At 30.0% G+C, this 18,909-nt stretch overlaps 1 protein-coding gene across 1 annotated transcript; it reads right to left on the reverse strand.

Annotated features, from left to right (window-relative positions):
- Positions 1-262: 262 nt before the first annotated feature.
- Positions 263-2,048, reverse strand: LOC125844685 (transcription factor RAX2-like). Its single transcript, XM_049524003.1, has 3 exons — positions 1,829-2,048; positions 1,506-1,635; positions 263-1,085 (listed from the first exon to the last, which is right to left on the reverse strand). Exons 1-3 carry the CDS (start codon positions 1,962-1,964, stop codon positions 413-415), a joined length of 939 nt encoding a protein of 312 aa, XP_049379960.1. The 5' UTR covers positions 1,965-2,048; the 3' UTR covers positions 263-412.
- Positions 2,049-18,909: the final 16,861 nt, after the last annotated feature.

An 18,909-nucleotide genomic window follows, 5' to 3' on the forward strand; every position in this document is an offset into this window, starting at 1 on the left:
TTTAAATTAATCAGAATCTCACTATAATATCAAACACAAGTGATATGAAATCAAGATTTCTTTTTCTTCCATTCAATTCCAACATAAGTAGCTACACAAAACATTAAATGAGTTTTATGGGGATGCATTATGCAAATCAAATTAGTCATGATGATTTCAAACCAAGTACCATACATCAAGTTTCAAGAAAAAATAAATCTTACACAATATAAATTAAAATTAATCAAAATCTCACAATAAATATCAAACACCAAATTAAAATGAAATCTGGAAGTTCTTTTCCATTCAATTCCAACATAAGTAGAGCTACACAAAACCCCAAAAAAAAAAGTCCAAAATCTACTTGGCAATAACCCCATACCCCCAACAACACAACAACTATCACATCTTCCATAATTGTACTTACATTTTTTTAGTAATAAAACATCCCTATCTCATTTGACTTGTTACAGTTTTCATCATTATTGTACAACAACAAATTATTACTACTATGGGTAGTACTACCACTATTGCCATTGGTACAACAACTTGTAGCAATCTCCTGCATAGTATTTCCAAAATAACCAAAATTAAATTGTTGGTTATTAATTTCTTCATAAATAGCACCATCATGATGACCAAAGCTCATAATTTCTTCTCTTTTAATATTAATAATATCTTTATTAGTACCAAAACTCATTTGACTGCAATAACTTCCATCTGATGAAGAACAACTTGCAACTTCTCCAAAATTTGGATAATTTTGCAAATTATAATTTGTAGCACCAAAATTTGGATAATTTTGCAAATTATTGGCTATCATCATCAAGTTGTTGTTATTGGTGTACATAATATTTTGTTGGGCTGATGGAATAATAATGGGCTGTTCTTGGCCAGTAATAAAAGGCCCAAGATTTTGTTGGGCTTGATGAAGAGAAGTAGATGGAAAATATGGTAATTTTTTTTGGTAATTATTATTATTATAAGAAGAAGAATTGTTATTAGGTATTATTAATCCCATGAGCTTTTTCTTGAGCTTCGTGTTCCAATAATTCTTGATATCGTTATCTGTTCTTCCTGGTAATTGAGCCGCTATAATTGACCACCTGCCAACATAATTGTACATGTTAAAAATAAATACATTAACGATCTTCTATAAAAATGATCATATTAACATGTAACGGATTATAAAACCAAATCTCCCGTAAACATAAACACTAAGGGGGGAGGAGTGAACTATGTTAAATAAACAAAAAGTTTATCTTAGATCTAAACCCTGTCATGCATGCAGAAAAAAATTGTCTATAAATGGAAGAATCTTTAATTAAAAAATCCAACAGACTAATTGCATTTCTTTCTGAACCCTAATTTAAATATTTATAAACATTTTTTTTCCTTTTTTCTCATTTATTGAGGTTCTTTTTTTTCCATTTTTAGTGGGGACAATTTATTTTTTTTCAGTCTCAAAGTCATCATAGAAACCTAAAATAGCAAATAAATAAATAAAATAAAATAAAATAAATCACCTGCTTCCAATATTGGCATACAAGTTACAAATAACTCTATCTTCTTCATCAGAAAAATCACCATGCTTTATATTTGGCCTTAAATAATTTAGCCATCTCAATCTACAACTTTTACCACATCTCCTTAGTCCTGAAAAATATTCAAACAATTAATACCATCAAACACAATTTTCCGACTATAACAATAATAACATATTCAGTATAATCACATAAATAGGTCTAAAGTACTTAGAATAACATGTACACAAACCTTATCCCTACCTTTACAGAATAGAAAGACTGTTTTCGACAGACAAGATACAAGTAAGTTGAATAATAAATACCTGCTTTTTGAGGAAGTGCAATCCAATTACCAGCAGTACCAAATTTGTGAATAAAATCTTTAAGTTTAGCATCTTCTTCTGGAGACCATGGACCTCTTTTTACATTTGCTTTATCACAACATGGAGCTCTTCCCATTTTTTCTTGTGTATGTGTTGTTTTACAAACACTAATGGTTTTTTTTTTGGGAGGATTTTTTTTTAGTTAGATATATAGACAAATGGACAAGAGTTTCTTTGTTGTAGCTAATATTTATATTAAATAATACTCTAAGAGGTGACTTTGGGTTGGTGGGGGTGGAAGGCGGAGGGGGAGGGGGTGGGGGTTTAAAACAGTAAAAAAGAAGAAAATTTGAATTTTTGTGAGTCATATAATTATAATTACAAAGTCAAAAGGACAGACCTATTTTTAACTTACTTTTGCTGAACTCTAGCTCTTGTAAAGAAAAAAAAAGTGGTAGTTGATTGGATTTTCTTATCTAAAATTTACTGGTCCGATTAATTCAGTTTATGCATCGTGCGACAAACGTATACATCACTTTTAATACAAATTTGATTTTAGTAGCGTACAGTCATAATTTATTATGTACGGTAGCTTTGCATTATTGGCTGACTAATTGTGTAAATCAACGATCAATCTAAGTCCATAAGGAGAAAAGTACGTTCAATGATGGAACTAGAATTTTTCATTAAGGTGATAATCAAAATATAATAAAGAAGTAAACATTTGATCAAGAAGATTTTGAATCTATTTTATATATGGAAATAATTTTAACCTTATATAAGCTATTTAATCATTCGGTACCCTAACTCTGTTCATGAATATGTTCCATCAAGAGATTTTTTCATTCTCAAGACTTGAATCAGATACATATAATATTTTATAATAAAGCATAGATTTTTGGGTTTGTTTAAGTAAGCAGTCTTTCTCTTAAACTTCAAGAAATCCCCCAAGAGTTTCATAGGTTTGATATAAAATAAAGTTAATTAATTGACTAATTGACGGCAAATTAGTTGGGGTCACATAAATTATTTTGACATGTTCCAAACAATAGGCTAATAATTTCTAGGTAGACTCCAATTTTTCTAGAGCTTATCTGAATTAGATTTATTTACATGAGTCAATTATATATAACATTAATAGAATACTACACCTACCTAACAAAAATTATTAGCCATCTATACACACTTAAGGATAGTGGAATGTAAGTGTCTCATGGATTCACTTAAAAAAAGTATAAGAAGATACATTAGTAAAAAATAGTCATGTTTAAAAAAAGTATAAGAAGATATATTAGTAAAAAATAGTCATGTTAAAATATTATTGAAATGAGTAGTTATTATAACAAATAATACGATATTGAATCAATAGAGGATACAACACAATTGTTCACTAACTTTCTATCCTAATTTTCGATCTTCATATCGTCCTAGTTTCCTACCTAGGATTGTGTCTTCAATAAGCTGCAAAAGTGTTATATATGTTATGTCATATCTAATAATCTCTTTGATGCTTCTTTGGATCCCCTCATATCCAACATTTCACACCTTCTTGTTGGAGCATATATTAGGGCATCTTTTTAGTACATGCCCAAACCATCTCGATCAGCCTTTGCTTCTCTCATCTTGTCCATCATGCCCGGATGTCACTCCTATCTTATTCTAGACATATCTTCAAACTTATCATATCTCTCATCTTGTCCACAATATGCACGGAGTCAACGTAACATCCTCATTGACGCTACTCTTATTTTCTGAATGTGTGAGTTTGTGGACAACAAAGACTCCACTCAAACATCATTGTTCATTTAACCACCACTCTATTAATTAAACTTATCTTTTAAGTCTTATCTTGGCCAATTTTCAAAACAAAATACAATTTATTTATTTTTGAAAAATAAAAAACTCAAAATAGTTCATCTAATTCCTTATGGTTTTAATTTCTTCAATATTTTTTTTCCTTTTTAAAGGATTGACATGTCTCCCAACAAATGACCAAACATAATAAAAGGAATAGATTGTCTGCTAACACCTAATCACGTATGAGATTTTTTACAGTGACTTATGATAATGATTATTAATATTCACTTTATTGATTGACTTATCAATGTTCTTTTTTTTTGAATTGTCACCCTTTTTAATCTACCTTCTTACATCCTTTTTTTTTCCAACAAAATCCAATGAATATCCCCCTTTTTTACTTAGTTAGTACATCTTAAAAGAGATCATTAAAATAAAGCAGCTTTTTGTTAACTAATTAAGCATGGTTTTGTTTTTCTACAAAAAAAAAAATGGCCCATGATTTGACTTGATCTTTTCTTGATTTAAAGTATGCTTAATAAATCGATAATTCTTTAAACGTATACTATTAATCATGATTTGTTCTGATTAAGCACCTAACACATGATAAAATATTATTTATATATTAAACGCTTTCGGTTCAATTTTTGAAAGAAAAAAAACTCTATATATTCTCAAGCGTTTATTAAATATAGTTAAATTAATCACATAACAATTCTTACAACTTTTTAAATTTATTTCAAAATCCAATGAAATCCCACTTTTTCTACCTAGTTACATCTTAAAAGAGAAGGTTAAAATAAGTTGACAGATTGTAAAAAAATGTTTTATTGGATGAAACAAACTACTTACTAATTAGCAGCTTTTTAATCACTAAATTTTTTGGCCCATGTTTTTGACTTTATCCTTTCTTGATTTAATATATCATGGAAAAAAAATTAGTTTTTACCCAGTGGAAATTAAGTACTAAGTTTAGTACAAGAAAAAAAAAAGCGTACTAAGTAACGTGTCAACTTAGGTTTCTATCATGTACAAAAATACAAATTCCTAAGGAAGTGTTAAATCAATCCATTTCCCTAAAATCAATTCATATTGAGTGTAAATTTTCAAGTGGACCGAGTCTGAAGAGCGTCGTGTATAAATATTCTTGTCTCTATTTTGACACATCCTTGATTTAAGTAAAATGTGATAAAATCAATATGAAAAGGAAAATATAGTAGTGAAGCAGTTATGCTGGACATAATGGAGAAGAGAGGTATAGTAACAATAACACATAATTGCGTAGCCAAAGCAAAGGAACTAACAAGCTTTAATAATAACAATATTGATAAGGAAGAGTACTAAGATAATGCTCAACTATCTAAAAAGTTTTTATCCTAATTTCCGACCTCCATATCTTTTTATTTAAAGTTAGTCTTCGATAAGCAATGAAAATTGTGTGGGTGAATAGTATTCCTCCACAACTGAAACAAAGGTCTCTGTTTGAGCTCTTGATATGAGAATTTTTTAAGTGAGAAGCGCTCGCCCCTTACGCTACTAAAACTTGCATCAAAATCGAGAGTCAAACTCGATACACATAATTAGTTTTTAAGGCAAATTGATGGATACATCGTGGGCTTTGCCTTTGTCAATTTTTGTAAAAAAAATAATAATCAAAAACCCGAAAGATTATGTTAGATTTCTTTAAAATATATATATAATTTTTTACGAAAAAAGTTCACATCCGTCCGTCGATTTTCTTAAACTTTATTGATTTTTTAATTTTTTTTAAAAAAATAAACAACAGACTCGGTCTATTTTCCTGATTTTTGGACATACTATCCGTCGATTTTCTGTCCCTCGGTTTTTTACATTTTTTAAAATAGTATTTGATAAACTTTATACGATATAAATTTAAATTAATTAACAGATATTAAACACCTAATAGAAAACAAAATATACTCATTGTTGGATCCTTTTATTTCTTTTCCTTTTTAAATTTAATGAATGAGAATAAAATACTTAAAACGCGTTTGATATTAACAAATTAGTTAATCGAGGACGAATAGATGACGAATGACGATATCGTATACTTGTATAGTTGTATTGATTCTTATTTTATAATCTATGATAGCTTCATGCATAATTATATTAATTTTTTTATTGTGCAATAAAATTCAATTATTGGTCCTAAAGATTAACAAATTACCAATGAAAGGTATGTTGGTCAAACACATTAATATTGTTCCAATTATGTCATATATATATATATATTCAATAGGATAGGACAAGACACTAATGTCAAAGAAGAAATATCATTTTTATTTTAACATTGTTCATAATAAAGTTTGAATCCTAACTTGGGATAAACATAAATTAATCCATAATCACTTTCATATAAATAAAATAAGTTACTACTGCTTTTACCAAGTATTTTTTTTATCACATGTAATTAAGACCAAGTCAATTGATTTTGTAGGGCTTTTTTATATATAAATTTATTTAAAAAATTATAGGGAATTAATCTTCAATTTTACATCTCTTTATTATATCTACAAAGTGATTATCAGTTGTACAATGGGTAAATCTTCAAGATTAAAAGTTAAAACTTGTTATATTTTAAGGAGTTTGGTTCACGGATAAAGTTGTCTCAAAGTTATAGTCATGAGATTATAATCCTTAAACTATTAATCGCACATTCAATGAGATAAAATAATACCAAATTTGACGTATAAACTTATCTCGTGATTTTTTTTTTATATATATATATATATATCAAACGAACTATAAATTTAATCTCAAATATAATTCAAAAATATCTCATGTTATTCCATGAATTAAACAACCTCTAAGTTTTGCTCATCGGGTAAGTTGGTCAAAAGTTCAAATATTCTTACAACTCTACGCATACCATATAATTTCAAAATTTTCACATAAATAGCCAATCAATTTATTTATTTATTTATTCTAATCAATATACATAAATTATATCTTAATTATATACAATTATGATACATTATATATCCTTCGACTAATTATAATTAAAACTTTTAGATGAGTGCCACTATTTAAGTTAATTCTTCTTTTTAACACCTAACACTTTGTTAGTTCTTTCTTAAGAATATAGTAAAGTAAATTCCTAGCACATTTACATATTGGGCTAAGCCTGTTAAATATATGTGTGGCTTTCTCCCTTATATGGGTCATTTGTAAAAAAAAAATCTTATTTTGTTTTGGTATTTAATTTTTGAATACTCTTACTCTTTTAGATAATTATTTTTTGACAAGGTATAAATTTATATTTTCACCTCAAAATATTTCATAAATTATATCCTACGCTTGTTGAAGGAAGCTTGAAGACTGATGGAACATGTCGAAGGAAGAGGTCCATCAAAGCAGGCTGACGAGTTAGAGTTAGAGTCATACTAGGACTAGACTACTAAATCTTAAGTTATGTATAACTATGCTACTGTATATTGCTGGAGTCGACTAGGATAAGGTATTTGAGTTATAATACAATACTACTCATGTAAATAATTGTGTTGTAGTAGGTTTCCTAGTATAACTAGAATAGGACTCTTCTCCTATATAAGGAGCTTGTAACTCAGTATTATAATCATCAATACAATCCTTGATTTCTCTAATCCTAGACGTGAGATTTCTACATGGCATCAGAGCAATAAAGCTTTTCCGCTCTTTAACGTATTAGATCAAAACCAAAACAACCACAAAATCGAACCGCAATGTCCCCTTCTACCAACACTCTTTCGACCTCTTCACTTCATCATCTTATTTCGTCCTGCTCCATTAAACTTAAGCCAACGAACTATCTTATATGGTGGACACAAATGTCTCAGTTGATTCAAGTGGTGAGATTAACCTACCTCATCACAGAACCACCTAAAGATACTTGTTCCACTGGAAAGACTAGTAAGGAAACTGTAGCAGGCGCAAAGGGTGCAGAAGACAACAACATTGTTGATGACTGGGAGGAGAATGATGTGTTGCTAAGAAGTTGGATCTCAGGCACCTTGACAAAAGAAATCATGTACTTGATCGTAGGCTGCTCAACTGCCAATGAGATGTGGGAATGCTTGGAAGAAGCTTATCTTCAACCAACAAAAGATAAGGAGTTCCAGCTCAAACAACAACTGCAAAGTGTGAAGCTAGGAACCAAAACAATTGACAAATATATTAAGAAATTCAAAGGCATATGTGATGGCCTTGCAGCCATTCACAAGCCTGTAGATGAAGATAGCAAAGTCATTAATTTTGCTAGAGGTATAGGTCTTAAGTACAAGACCTTCAGGACTGTCATGCTAGGTAAGGCACCATATCCTACTCTTAATCAATTTGTTAATGCTCTCAGGGGTTTTGATATGAGGGAGGATGAAGAAAAAATGCCTCAACAAAATCAGAACATGACATTCTCTACCCAAAGAGGCAGGTGGAGAGGAAACTACTCTTAAAGAAAAGGAAACAATAATTTCAATTCTAGAGGAAGAGGCTTTAAGCCTGCTGGACAAGGAACATGTTCTTATAATAGCAGAAACATACCAAGTCCTCAGAACAGTTCTTCAAGTGGAAGTCATGAGAGGAACAATACTGATGTGTGTCAAATCAGTGGTAGGAATAACCATACTGCACTTCAGTGTTTTTACATGTAGGATTACTCTTACCAAGCCGTAGATGAGCCATCACAAGCATTGACTGCTACTAATCTACAAAACACTACTGATGACACATTGTATGTGGACTCAGGAGCAAGTAGTCATATGACACATAACTCAGTTATCCTAACTAATCTTAAACGCTACAATGGAACAGATAAAATCATTATTGGGAATGGATCAAAGTTAGATATAACACATGTTGGAAACATATCCGGATCAAGTCTAAAGTTAAAAGAAGTTCTTGTAGTCCCTAAGATAAATAAAAATTTACTCTCAGTTAGTAAGCTTGCAAAGGATAATTGTTGCACTCTTGAATTTGATGAAACTAACTTTGTTGTAAAGGACAAGAAGACAAGGACACTGCTAGCCAAGGGAACTAAAAGGAATGAACTCTATGCTTTGGAAGATAACAATCTCTATGCTTTGACTGCTGCACACGATTGGAACAAGTCGGATAACATGTGGCATACTAGATTAGGACACCCTAGTTTGAAGTCTTTACATGTTTTGAATAGTAATAGTTGCATCAATATTAGTAGTTGGAATAAAATGCCTACTGTTTGTTCCAGTTGTCAGTTGGGAAAGAGTTGTAAACTTCTATTTGGTTTGAGAAAGAACCTTTTATTGAAAATACATTGTGATTAATGGGGACCTGCTGCTATCAAATCTACCCAAAATATGAAATATTATGTTATTTATGTTGATGATCACACGAGATATACATGGATTTATCCACTGAAAAAGAAATTTGAATTCTTTGAGGTCTTTCTAAAATTCCAGAAAATGGTGGAAAAATAATTTTCTAAAAATATTAAAATTTTTCAGTGTGATGGAGGTGGTGAATTTATCCAAACAGACTTCATTAAGCATTTGGAAGATTGTGTCATCGTGAGACATATTTCATGTCCTAACACACCTGAACAAAATGGAATTGCAGAAATAAAACATAGGCATATTATGGAGACTGGCTTAACTCTACTACTTCATGCTAATCTACCTTTGTTTCTTTGGGTTGAGGCATTTCTCACTGCAGTATTTCTCATCAATAGACTGCCCTTCTCAGTCGTAAAGATGGTGACTCTATTTGTTAAGTTGTATGGGAAACAAATTACAACTGCCTAAAAGTGTTTGGGTGTAGATGTTTTTCATATATCAAGGGTAGCAACAAATTCAGTCCAAAGACCTACCCTTGTGTGCTCATAGGGTACAACAGCTTACACAAAGGATATAGAAGTTATCATCCCCATACAAGAAGGGTTTACATATCCAGACATGTTGTGTTTGATGAAAACACATTACCCTATGTGTCTCCAAAACAATCTCAGACTAACGTTGATGTCTCACCTAATCTTGCTACTTTTGTTGAATCTTTTTCTAAATTGCAGGCACATGATAAGTCTGATTCAGGGGAAGTACAGGCTGCTAGTCCACACATTACTAGTGATAATGAGAGTACAATTGACCTCTCAGACGCAGGATCATATGTTGAGGAACAGGTTGAAGGTTATGATTTATACAGTAGTATTGAAACTCCAGCTGCAGATTTTGGATCTGCTAGTAGCAGTGAGGAACAAGTTGCACTTACAGGTCCAGCTAATGAGCATCATCAAACAACTATTTTAGTTGATGTACCAGTTGACCATCAATCTGACAATGCTACACTCCAGTCAACTACTTTGGTTGATGTACCAGTTAAGGTACTTCTTGCACCACAAGTCCATCATATGATCACTAGGCACAAGGAGAAGAAACATCACTTGTCACTGTGATAACATGAGTGCCTTGTACATGACGGTTAATCCAGTTATGCATACTCGAACCAAACATGTTGAAATGGACTATCATTTTGTTCATGAGAAAGTGGTCAGGGGACAACTTCTTACTCAATTTGTGAAGTCTAAGGATCAACTAGCTGATATTCATACCAAAGCCTTAACAAAACAAGTTTTCTCTAGTTTTCGTAGCAAGCTAGGAGTTACAGTTTCTCCACTCACTAGCTTAAGGGGAAGTGTTGAAGGAAGCTTGAAGACTGATGGAACATGTCGAATGAATAGGTCCATCAAAGCAGGCTGACGAGTTAGAGTTAGAGTCATACTAGGACTAGACTACTAAATCCTAAGTTATGTATAACTATGTTACTGTATATTGCAGGAGTCAACTAAGATAAGGTATTTGAGTTATAATACAATACTACTCATGTAAATAATTGTGTTGTAGTAGGTTTCCTAGTATAACTAGAATAAGACTCTTCTTCTATATAAGGAGCTTGTAACTCAATATTATAATCATCAATACAATACTTGATTTGTCTAATCCTAGACGTGAGATTTCTACAACGCTTTTAAAGAACTTATGCATCGATAGACATAAGTTTGAATTCTAGGAGCAAAAAGACCAGTCTATTTGAAGGAGGGGTGGGGTGTGGGGAGGAGAGGAGAGGAGAGGGAGAATTATAGACCAACTGATCATTTGATGAACAAATCGTGCAATTTTCAAACTATTTTTATCAATCAAACATGAAAAGTTAGAAAAATGCTTTACTTCATAACAAATTTCACAGCCTAAGTGCATGTTAATTATGTGTAATTAATCAACATGGATTGTGATGAGATATGATTAAGAACCATCCACCCTTAATTTGAATTAGAGCCCATGGGGAAAGAATTTTTTTTTGTAATGACCCAGAAGGTCATTTTTGGAAATTTTTATAAAATTATCGTTTTACCTCTCCCGATAGTTGCCCCAAGTTATTTCTGATCAGTCGGTGAAGTTGATTTTAGAATTTTTAACTATTCAATAACTATATTTATTTTAGTTAACGGGTATTTATTAATTAATTTATTTATTTTAGTTAACGGGTAATTTTAAGTAATTAATTTTAGTTGATGGCTAATGGGCTAAGTTCATAAAAAGGGTTTAAAAACTGAATTTAAGTAAAAGGGTTTAGTATTTGTAAATCATAAATTAGTAACTTACGGGAAGGAAGACTTGGGACGACACAATCTAAGGGACGACTCCGTTCGGGTAAGATGCATATGTATTTGTATAGCTCCATTCCTTGATGAATAAGGTAGGTATACGAATTATTATTATATTTTAATTTGGGAGAAGTGGGTTGCACATTGTTGCATTGAATATGAGGTTATTTCCTTTTGTTATTGTTGACAGAGATTAGAATTGGAAACAAATTACTTATGTGCAACGTGGTGGAATATAACTTTATGTGTTAGGAAGTAGTAGTAAGGAGTTGATGTTCTTTTGTGAATATAACTTGATGGTAGTAAGGATTAAATGAGTCTAGGCTAGACCTATAGTAATATGAGTGTTGTTAGTTTCGAAATCTTATTGTGATTATTAATGTGAATAGATTGCTTTGAGTTGGAAGTCCAACGAAAAAGGAAGGCTCAAGTCTCAGAGTGATTGTTCGACTATTTGAGGCAAGTGGATTTCTAAACCTTTGTTAAGTGTATGAAATCTGTGTATTTCCTTGTAATATGTGTTTGAAGGTAATGAGACTTGGTGATGGGTTGACTTGTCCACATTGATTAATTCTAATGATGAAAAATGGGTAATAAAAGGCAATGTGATTAATTGTTTGTGTGTGATGTGTTGAGAATGGTTTGAAAGGCTTATTGAATCGTTGTTGATGTTGTATCATGATTGTGTTGTTGTGAATTGTGCAATGTTATGAAAATGGTCATCTCCTTATTATTTTGTGTGAACATGTCATTTGCATTGTTTTGAGACATGGTTGTGACAAGTGTTATGTGAATTGAGAAAAAAATAAGAAATTAAAGAGGATGTACCATTTCGAGGGACGTATCGCGCACCGCGATGGATACTATATTTCGAGGGACGTATCGCACGCCGCGATGGATGCATGGATAGATATATCCCCCATGGGTCACAGATTGAGAGACAACAGGTGTGTATCACTAGGTCAGACATGCATCATTATACTTGACATTGCATTGCACAACTTTATCATTGATGAACTTGATCTTGTGTTGTTGATCTTGTGAGTGCCTTTCTGTGGAAGTTTTGATTGATGAATAGTGAGTTTATTGTTGAGGATATATAATTGTTAAAGTGTTGTTATTGAGCTGTGTGTTATGTAAACTGTGAACTGTTAGGTTAGGTTGGTTTTATGCAGGTGATAGTTGCGATTGATGAATATTGAGCTTGTTGTTGAGGATATGTAATTGTTAAGTGTTGTTGTTGAGTTGTGTGCTATATAAATTGTGAACTGTTAGGTTGGGCTGGTTTTATGCAGGTTGTAGTTGTGGAGGTTCGGCTGGGGTGTAAGGAGTGCCTGTATTCTATTCCTTTAGCTTGTGTTTAGAAGTTTATTTGTTAAGTACAGTGTGGTTTGATACTCACCCCTTGCTACTACATTTTTTGTAGGTTACTAGCCCGAACCTTTGTGATATTTTCTCTTCTCCTTGTCTGAGGCTTCTTGTGGAGGTTTGTGAGGTAGTTGCTTGTCATTTCAGCGGACCTTCTTTCTCCTTAATTATGATCTTGTTCTATTCTAGAAACAATGTCATTTGAGACTTGTATCTTCTTTCAATTTTGTTATAACACATTAGAGGCTTATACACGTGACAATCAGGTTTTGGGGGTATTTTTAAGTTGATTATAAGATTTCCGCATTTTATTGTAATGGTTGAGTTTTAGGCTGACTTGTCTTGGTGGGATAAGACGAGTGTCATCACATCCATTTTTGGGTCGTGACATTTTTGTTGGGTAATCTGAATTTAGTCGGGCTCCAATTTGAATATCGGACATCAAGCGAGGAAATAAGTTTAATGTGTTTGAATTAGCGCACCATTTTGTTTGTTCACCGTGTCAATTGATTGCAATGTTTTCTACATTGTTTTCTTTTTGTTTTGTACTTGTATTTACTGCATTTGATCCCAGCGTCTTTCGGAAACAACATCTCTACCTCAACAAGGTAGTAATAAAGTATGCGTACATTTTACGCTCCCCAGACTCCATATAGAATTTTATTGAACATGTTATCGTTACTGTTGTTGTTGAACGGGTAAACAAAACATGTAAACTCAGTAGACATGATTAACAATTGACAAGCACCTAACTTTGAATTTTTTTTTTTCATATAATTAGTTGTTTACATTTATGTACCTATAAAATTCAGAAGATGACTTGACATTGATTTTAGAAACTATACACCTAATTAAACAAATTTAGTGTAATAAGTCTCTTAATGCAACTTATAATTCGAAATAATGACCAAGTTGGGTGATTATGCATTAATTAAGCTATAACACACATGACTTACAATTTTTTTTCTTACTAATTTAAAGATCTTGTCCTAATCATTCTTAATTATATTAACCTCTTAATAGCCTTTATCTGTCTGTAAAAGTATAGTTCCTCCTAAATGATTGAAAAAATAGGCATATTTTAATACCATTTTGGCCATGTGAAACAACAATTTCGGAATATAAAAAAACAAAATGACCTATTTGTTCTTCTCAAAGCAAAACTTCGAGGGGTCTCTGAAATTATTTCTAAAATTAAAAATAAAAATCATTTTTTTTATTTTATATAAAAAGTTCCTTGGTTCCTTTGTTGACCCTTGTTGTGAAACAGCTATATATGTTTGGTAGAAGTTCGTTATCTAAGATAAAATAACTAAAAATATGAAAAAGAAGACATACTTATATCAAGATAAGAAGACATACTCATTTTCCTAGTGTTTTCTTGCACATACACACTCACTTTAATAAAAAGATGATAAATACTCTCTGTTTCATAATACTTGTTACGTTCACTTTTTGACTGTTAATTTTTGAAGCTAAATCAGATTAAATTAATTTAATATTTTAAAATTATAATTTTTAGATATTAAAAAAATACAAAGAAAATAATTATAAGTTACAATTTTTTTTAATTAATATGATTAAAAAACTATATTTTAAAATATTAATTAAAATAAATTTAATTTGATTCTCATAAAATAAAATATGACAACTACTGTAGAACGGAGGAATAACTCAATTTTGTAATATAATAATTAGCTAGACCTTGAAAATTGATTCTAGAAGTTACAAAAGAAACTTTTTGAATCATAAAAGAACTTGAGGGGAAATATTTTTTGTGGGGGTGGGGGCTAAATGCTAATATTTGATAATTACGTCAAAAATGACCTTTTAAATGTAACAACCAAGAAAAGGAACTTTACCAAATACAAATTAGAAAAAAGGGTCAACCTCTAGAAAGAATCTAATTATTAATATTATTAAAAGATAATTATCAAAATAAAACTCATTGTCTTAATAATCAACGACAATAACATTTTTAGAAGGATATATATTCTAACAAGGAACCTTTAGTTAGGCAAATAAAACCATAAATACTACTCCCAAATATTCATTTTAGTTTTCGTGCTTATTAAAATACCATACGCAAAATAGTTATATTTTAGAACCTAATAAGTCTTTAATATTAGATGCTTTTTCAAAAAAGAAAAACACTTTAAGTAGCTTAGTGTTTTAATCTATTTTGGTCAAACGTTTAAAATTTGCTTATTTTTAAAAATAGTTATTAGAAGTGTATTTCCAAAAAAAAAATAATCTTCGATGAATAGTAATTTCATGTATTTAGCTAATCAATTCGAAAAAACACTTTTGATGATATTAGAGAAATAATAAAATTGGTATATATCCAACGTTTACAAGCATATATATGACAAATATTTTAGCCTTGAGTTAAATTTTGTGCTAGTATTATTATTTTTCGAGCTGGTAAAATTAACTTATAAAAATATGATTCGTTCATTCAATTAAATTTGTGTTGATTACGGACTTACCCATTTATCAACTTGATCTATTTTAGTTTAAGTGACTTCTGAATAGATATTAATATTCATTCTACTTATTTATCAACACAATCATTTTTTATCCATCCAAATTAAATCCAATCCGTTTATTCGACACCCTAATTATTCACGGATGTCTTGCTTGGTGACACCTACAAGGAAACTGTTCCTTTTTTTGGTTCTTTATGTTCATGTATCTTCTATATTCAATCTCAAATTATTGATGTTTTTGTGTTTATAACCCCTTCTAATTCTTTGACCTATCCATTTTAAATTATATAATTTTACAAATCATTGTTTCACTTAAATTACTAAGTGTCTCATTCATAATATATTGTTTAAAGTAACATCAATGTACTAGCTAGCTTTTTCAATACTCCATCCAGACTTTATAGGTGGGATATTTCTCCATCTTAACCTAACACTCCTAGAAATTAAAATGAACGTGAGATAAATAGTTACACACTTTAATAATTCATGACATGATATAATTAAATAATAGAGATCTTAGATTCGAATTTTACTGTCATTTATTATAAAAATAAAAAAGATTTATGTGCTTGAGTACTACTAATGAAAAAGAATCAAGCTCGTTAAAAGTGTAATAATCTCTTTAACATTTTAAGCTTTTAGATGAACTAATAATATACTTCAATAAAAAAAAAAATCTAATTTTGTTTGTATCACAAGTAAATAGCCACATATAATTGAATTTTGGAGGATAATATATAATAATAATAATGGTTAAAAAAGGACTCTCTTTGTTGGTTTTCTCTTCATTATTATTATAATTATTATGCTTAAATTTCCTCGATCTCTTTGTTGATACATCTAATAATAGTAGATATGATTAGTAAACATTATATTCAAACATGTATTGATTATATAAATATTTTTTATATCGTCAATAAATAAAACTTATGACTGACATATCAAATAATTTACAATTTTATACGGTGGTCTCATTATAAGAATTATTTTAATTAAGTCCTAACATATTTGATTGTTATGCTTTACCATCTTTCTTGGATAAACAACAGATAATGAATAACTAATATGATCTCAAAAAATCCTCCAACATAATATATATATATATATATATATAACATGCATGCACCTTATGACTGACATATCAAATTATAAACCAAAGGATAAAATTATTTAACATAGTGAGGTCCACTAATTATACGAATAATAATTAAATTAATCATGTATTCTCTCTGTCTTTTCTCATGCAACGTCGAATCTTTTACTAGAAAAAAAAAATATATATATATATACAAGGCAGAAGGCACTATTATGTGTAACACAGCAAATAAATGAAGTGTAATTAATAATTAATAATTAATTATTAATTATTAATTTTATATATATATATATATATATATATATATATTATGTATGAATAAAATATTAAAGGAGGGAGAAAATATGTAACAAGTGTCCATCGTTGAATCTGATACAGCCAAGATGTGGACTTGTGTTTTGTACTTTTGTATCGACTTTTAACCAAAAAATAAGAAAAAATGTTACCCTTTCCTCTGCTTCGATGTATTTTATTCTAAATTGAGAATTTATTAGAAATAATTTTTTTATTTTTACAAAATAAAAATAAAATTGTATATATATATATACACTATCTTTCGTGTTCTCACTTGTAAAATTATATCGATATTGATGATTTGAGAAGAATTAGTGATGAATAGTTGTGTGACAAAACTTTGATACATGTGGGAATTCATGAATTTGATATTGCAACTAATTGTTGTTGAGTTGAGTTGATTTGATCTGGCATAGGCTATAAATTTGAATTTATTTGATAGAAAATTAGCACTTGAAAGTCCTTAGTGTTGAAGAAGACAATGATAATATCGTCAGAAAAAAGAATTTTATTCTTAAAATATGTGAATATGAATTTTTCGCATAGCTTAAGAGCATATTTGACTCATTTTCAATTATCTTTATAAAAAAATGATTTTTTGTCAAGCCTATAGCATTTGTCAATGTAAATACCAAATACTCATCTATTTTTACAATAACGAGTAGAGTAATTTCCCTGGACAGTCACCCATGTTTGAGAAATTACCTAGAAATATCACTTATGTTTGTTTTAGGACCACAATATCACCCAACTTTACCTCTTTTCCTCAAAATATACTTGACACAAAAAAAAAACATTATCTCTCTCCTAATAGGATGCCATGTCACATTATTCCTTTTTTATTATTAAAATTTTCTTAATTCCTTTTTTATTATTAACATTTTTTTAATTCTTTAAAAACATTATATCCTTTGTAGTTTGACAATATGATTACCTTATTACTCTAATTAATTAAAATATCAACAAAAAGGGAGTCTGAAGTCAAAAGGGTTATTTTTTTCCTTCNTGAGTTGATTTGATCTGGCATAGGCTATAAATTTGAATTTATTTGATAGAAAATTGGCACTTGAAAGTCCTTAGTGTTGAAAAAGACAATGATAATATGGTCAGAAAAAAGAATTTTATTCTTAAAATATGTGAATATGAATTTTTCGCATAGCTTAAGAGCATATTTGACTCATTTTCAATTACCTTTAAAAAAATAATTTTTTTTGTCAAGCCTATATCATTTGTCAATGTAAATACTAAATACTCATCTATTTTTACAATAACGAGTATTAAAAACTTACGATCCAAACTATTAATGGGTGACAAGTCTAAACAAATCAATCAAACTTAATTTATTTTTTTCATTGGACAGATGGTTCATGGAGGGGAAATGTTACTCCTACACCATCATCACCACAATCATCACCACCAACAATAGCAATAATATATTTAGTGTAATTCCACAAAGTGAATCTACTAAGAATAAATAGTCAAGTGGATTTTCGTTCCTGAACTCTGGGGTACCTTCAGTTTCGCTTGAGTGGAACGGTTGTTGATGCCCTATTTAAGAAATCCGAATTTCCATCCATCTATTAGTGAGTTACAAATTTCCTTCCGAAGAAACCAATAGTAGGATTTTAGTCTAACAAACCTTTTCTTTGGTAGGTAACATCGTCAAAGCATATCATCAGATTTAACCACAAAGAAAGAAAATTCAAAGTGAAAGGACATCATCGTCGTCTTATGCAAGACAATGATAGTATATACATACTATAAAAATATCGTTTTTGATAGACTCTAATCTCAATGAAAGAACAATTCAAAGCAATACAGAAAACAAAATAACGAAAGTGAAGAAGCTATATATCCGACGAATCATTCTAACTAGTAGTGGGGAAATGTTAAATTTTATAAAAGTAAGAGGGGTGAATTTGCAAATGAATGAAAAAAAACACAAAACCAATAATGTGGAAAGTCAAAGGTGTCCTAACTAGGATTCGACAGACAAAAGTCCTAAAAGTCTTGCTGTCTGAATATACGTAACCAGTTTCGTCATTTTCTTAGTGGGGCCCACACTCCCACGTGTGTTTTCTAAGATGGCGGGAAAGTCACCATAGAGATTCGATCCACTTATCAATAAGAAGGAAATCGTCAAATGTATTAAGTATTAATTGTATTCGATCAAATATATATATATATAGGTGATAGATTTGTATTTATATCAATTATATTTGATAACAATATATTTATATTATGTATCAATTGTATTTGTGATTCATATAAATACTATATGTATTAATTATCTCCGTCAAATATATTATGTATCAATTGTATCCAATCAAATATAGGTGAGAGATTTGTATTTTATATAATTTGTATTTGAAAAATTATATTTGTATTTTGTATCAACTGTATATGT

The sequence above is a fragment of the Solanum stenotomum genome, chromosome 11 (genome assembly GCF_019186545.1).
Source record: "Solanum stenotomum isolate F172 chromosome 11, ASM1918654v1, whole genome shotgun sequence".
In the NCBI taxonomy this organism is placed as follows: domain Eukaryota; kingdom Viridiplantae; phylum Streptophyta; class Magnoliopsida; order Solanales; family Solanaceae; genus Solanum; species Solanum stenotomum.

What these genes read in the sequence shown, in the direction of transcription:
- LOC125844685 (XM_049524003.1), bottom strand. Translation starts at nt 1,964, where the DNA reads ATGGGAAGAGCTCCATGTTGTGATAAAGCAAATGTAAAAAGAGGTCCA. An exon ending in TGCACTTCCTCAAAAAGCAG is followed by an intron (nt 1,636 to 1,828) that starts GTATTTATTATT and finishes AATATTTTTCAG; the next exon opens with GACTAAGGAGATGTGGTAAA. An exon ending in TATGCCAATATTGGAAGCAG is followed by an intron (nt 1,086 to 1,505) that starts GTGATTTATTTT and finishes TTATGTTGGCAG; the next exon opens with GTGGTCAATTATAGCGGCTC.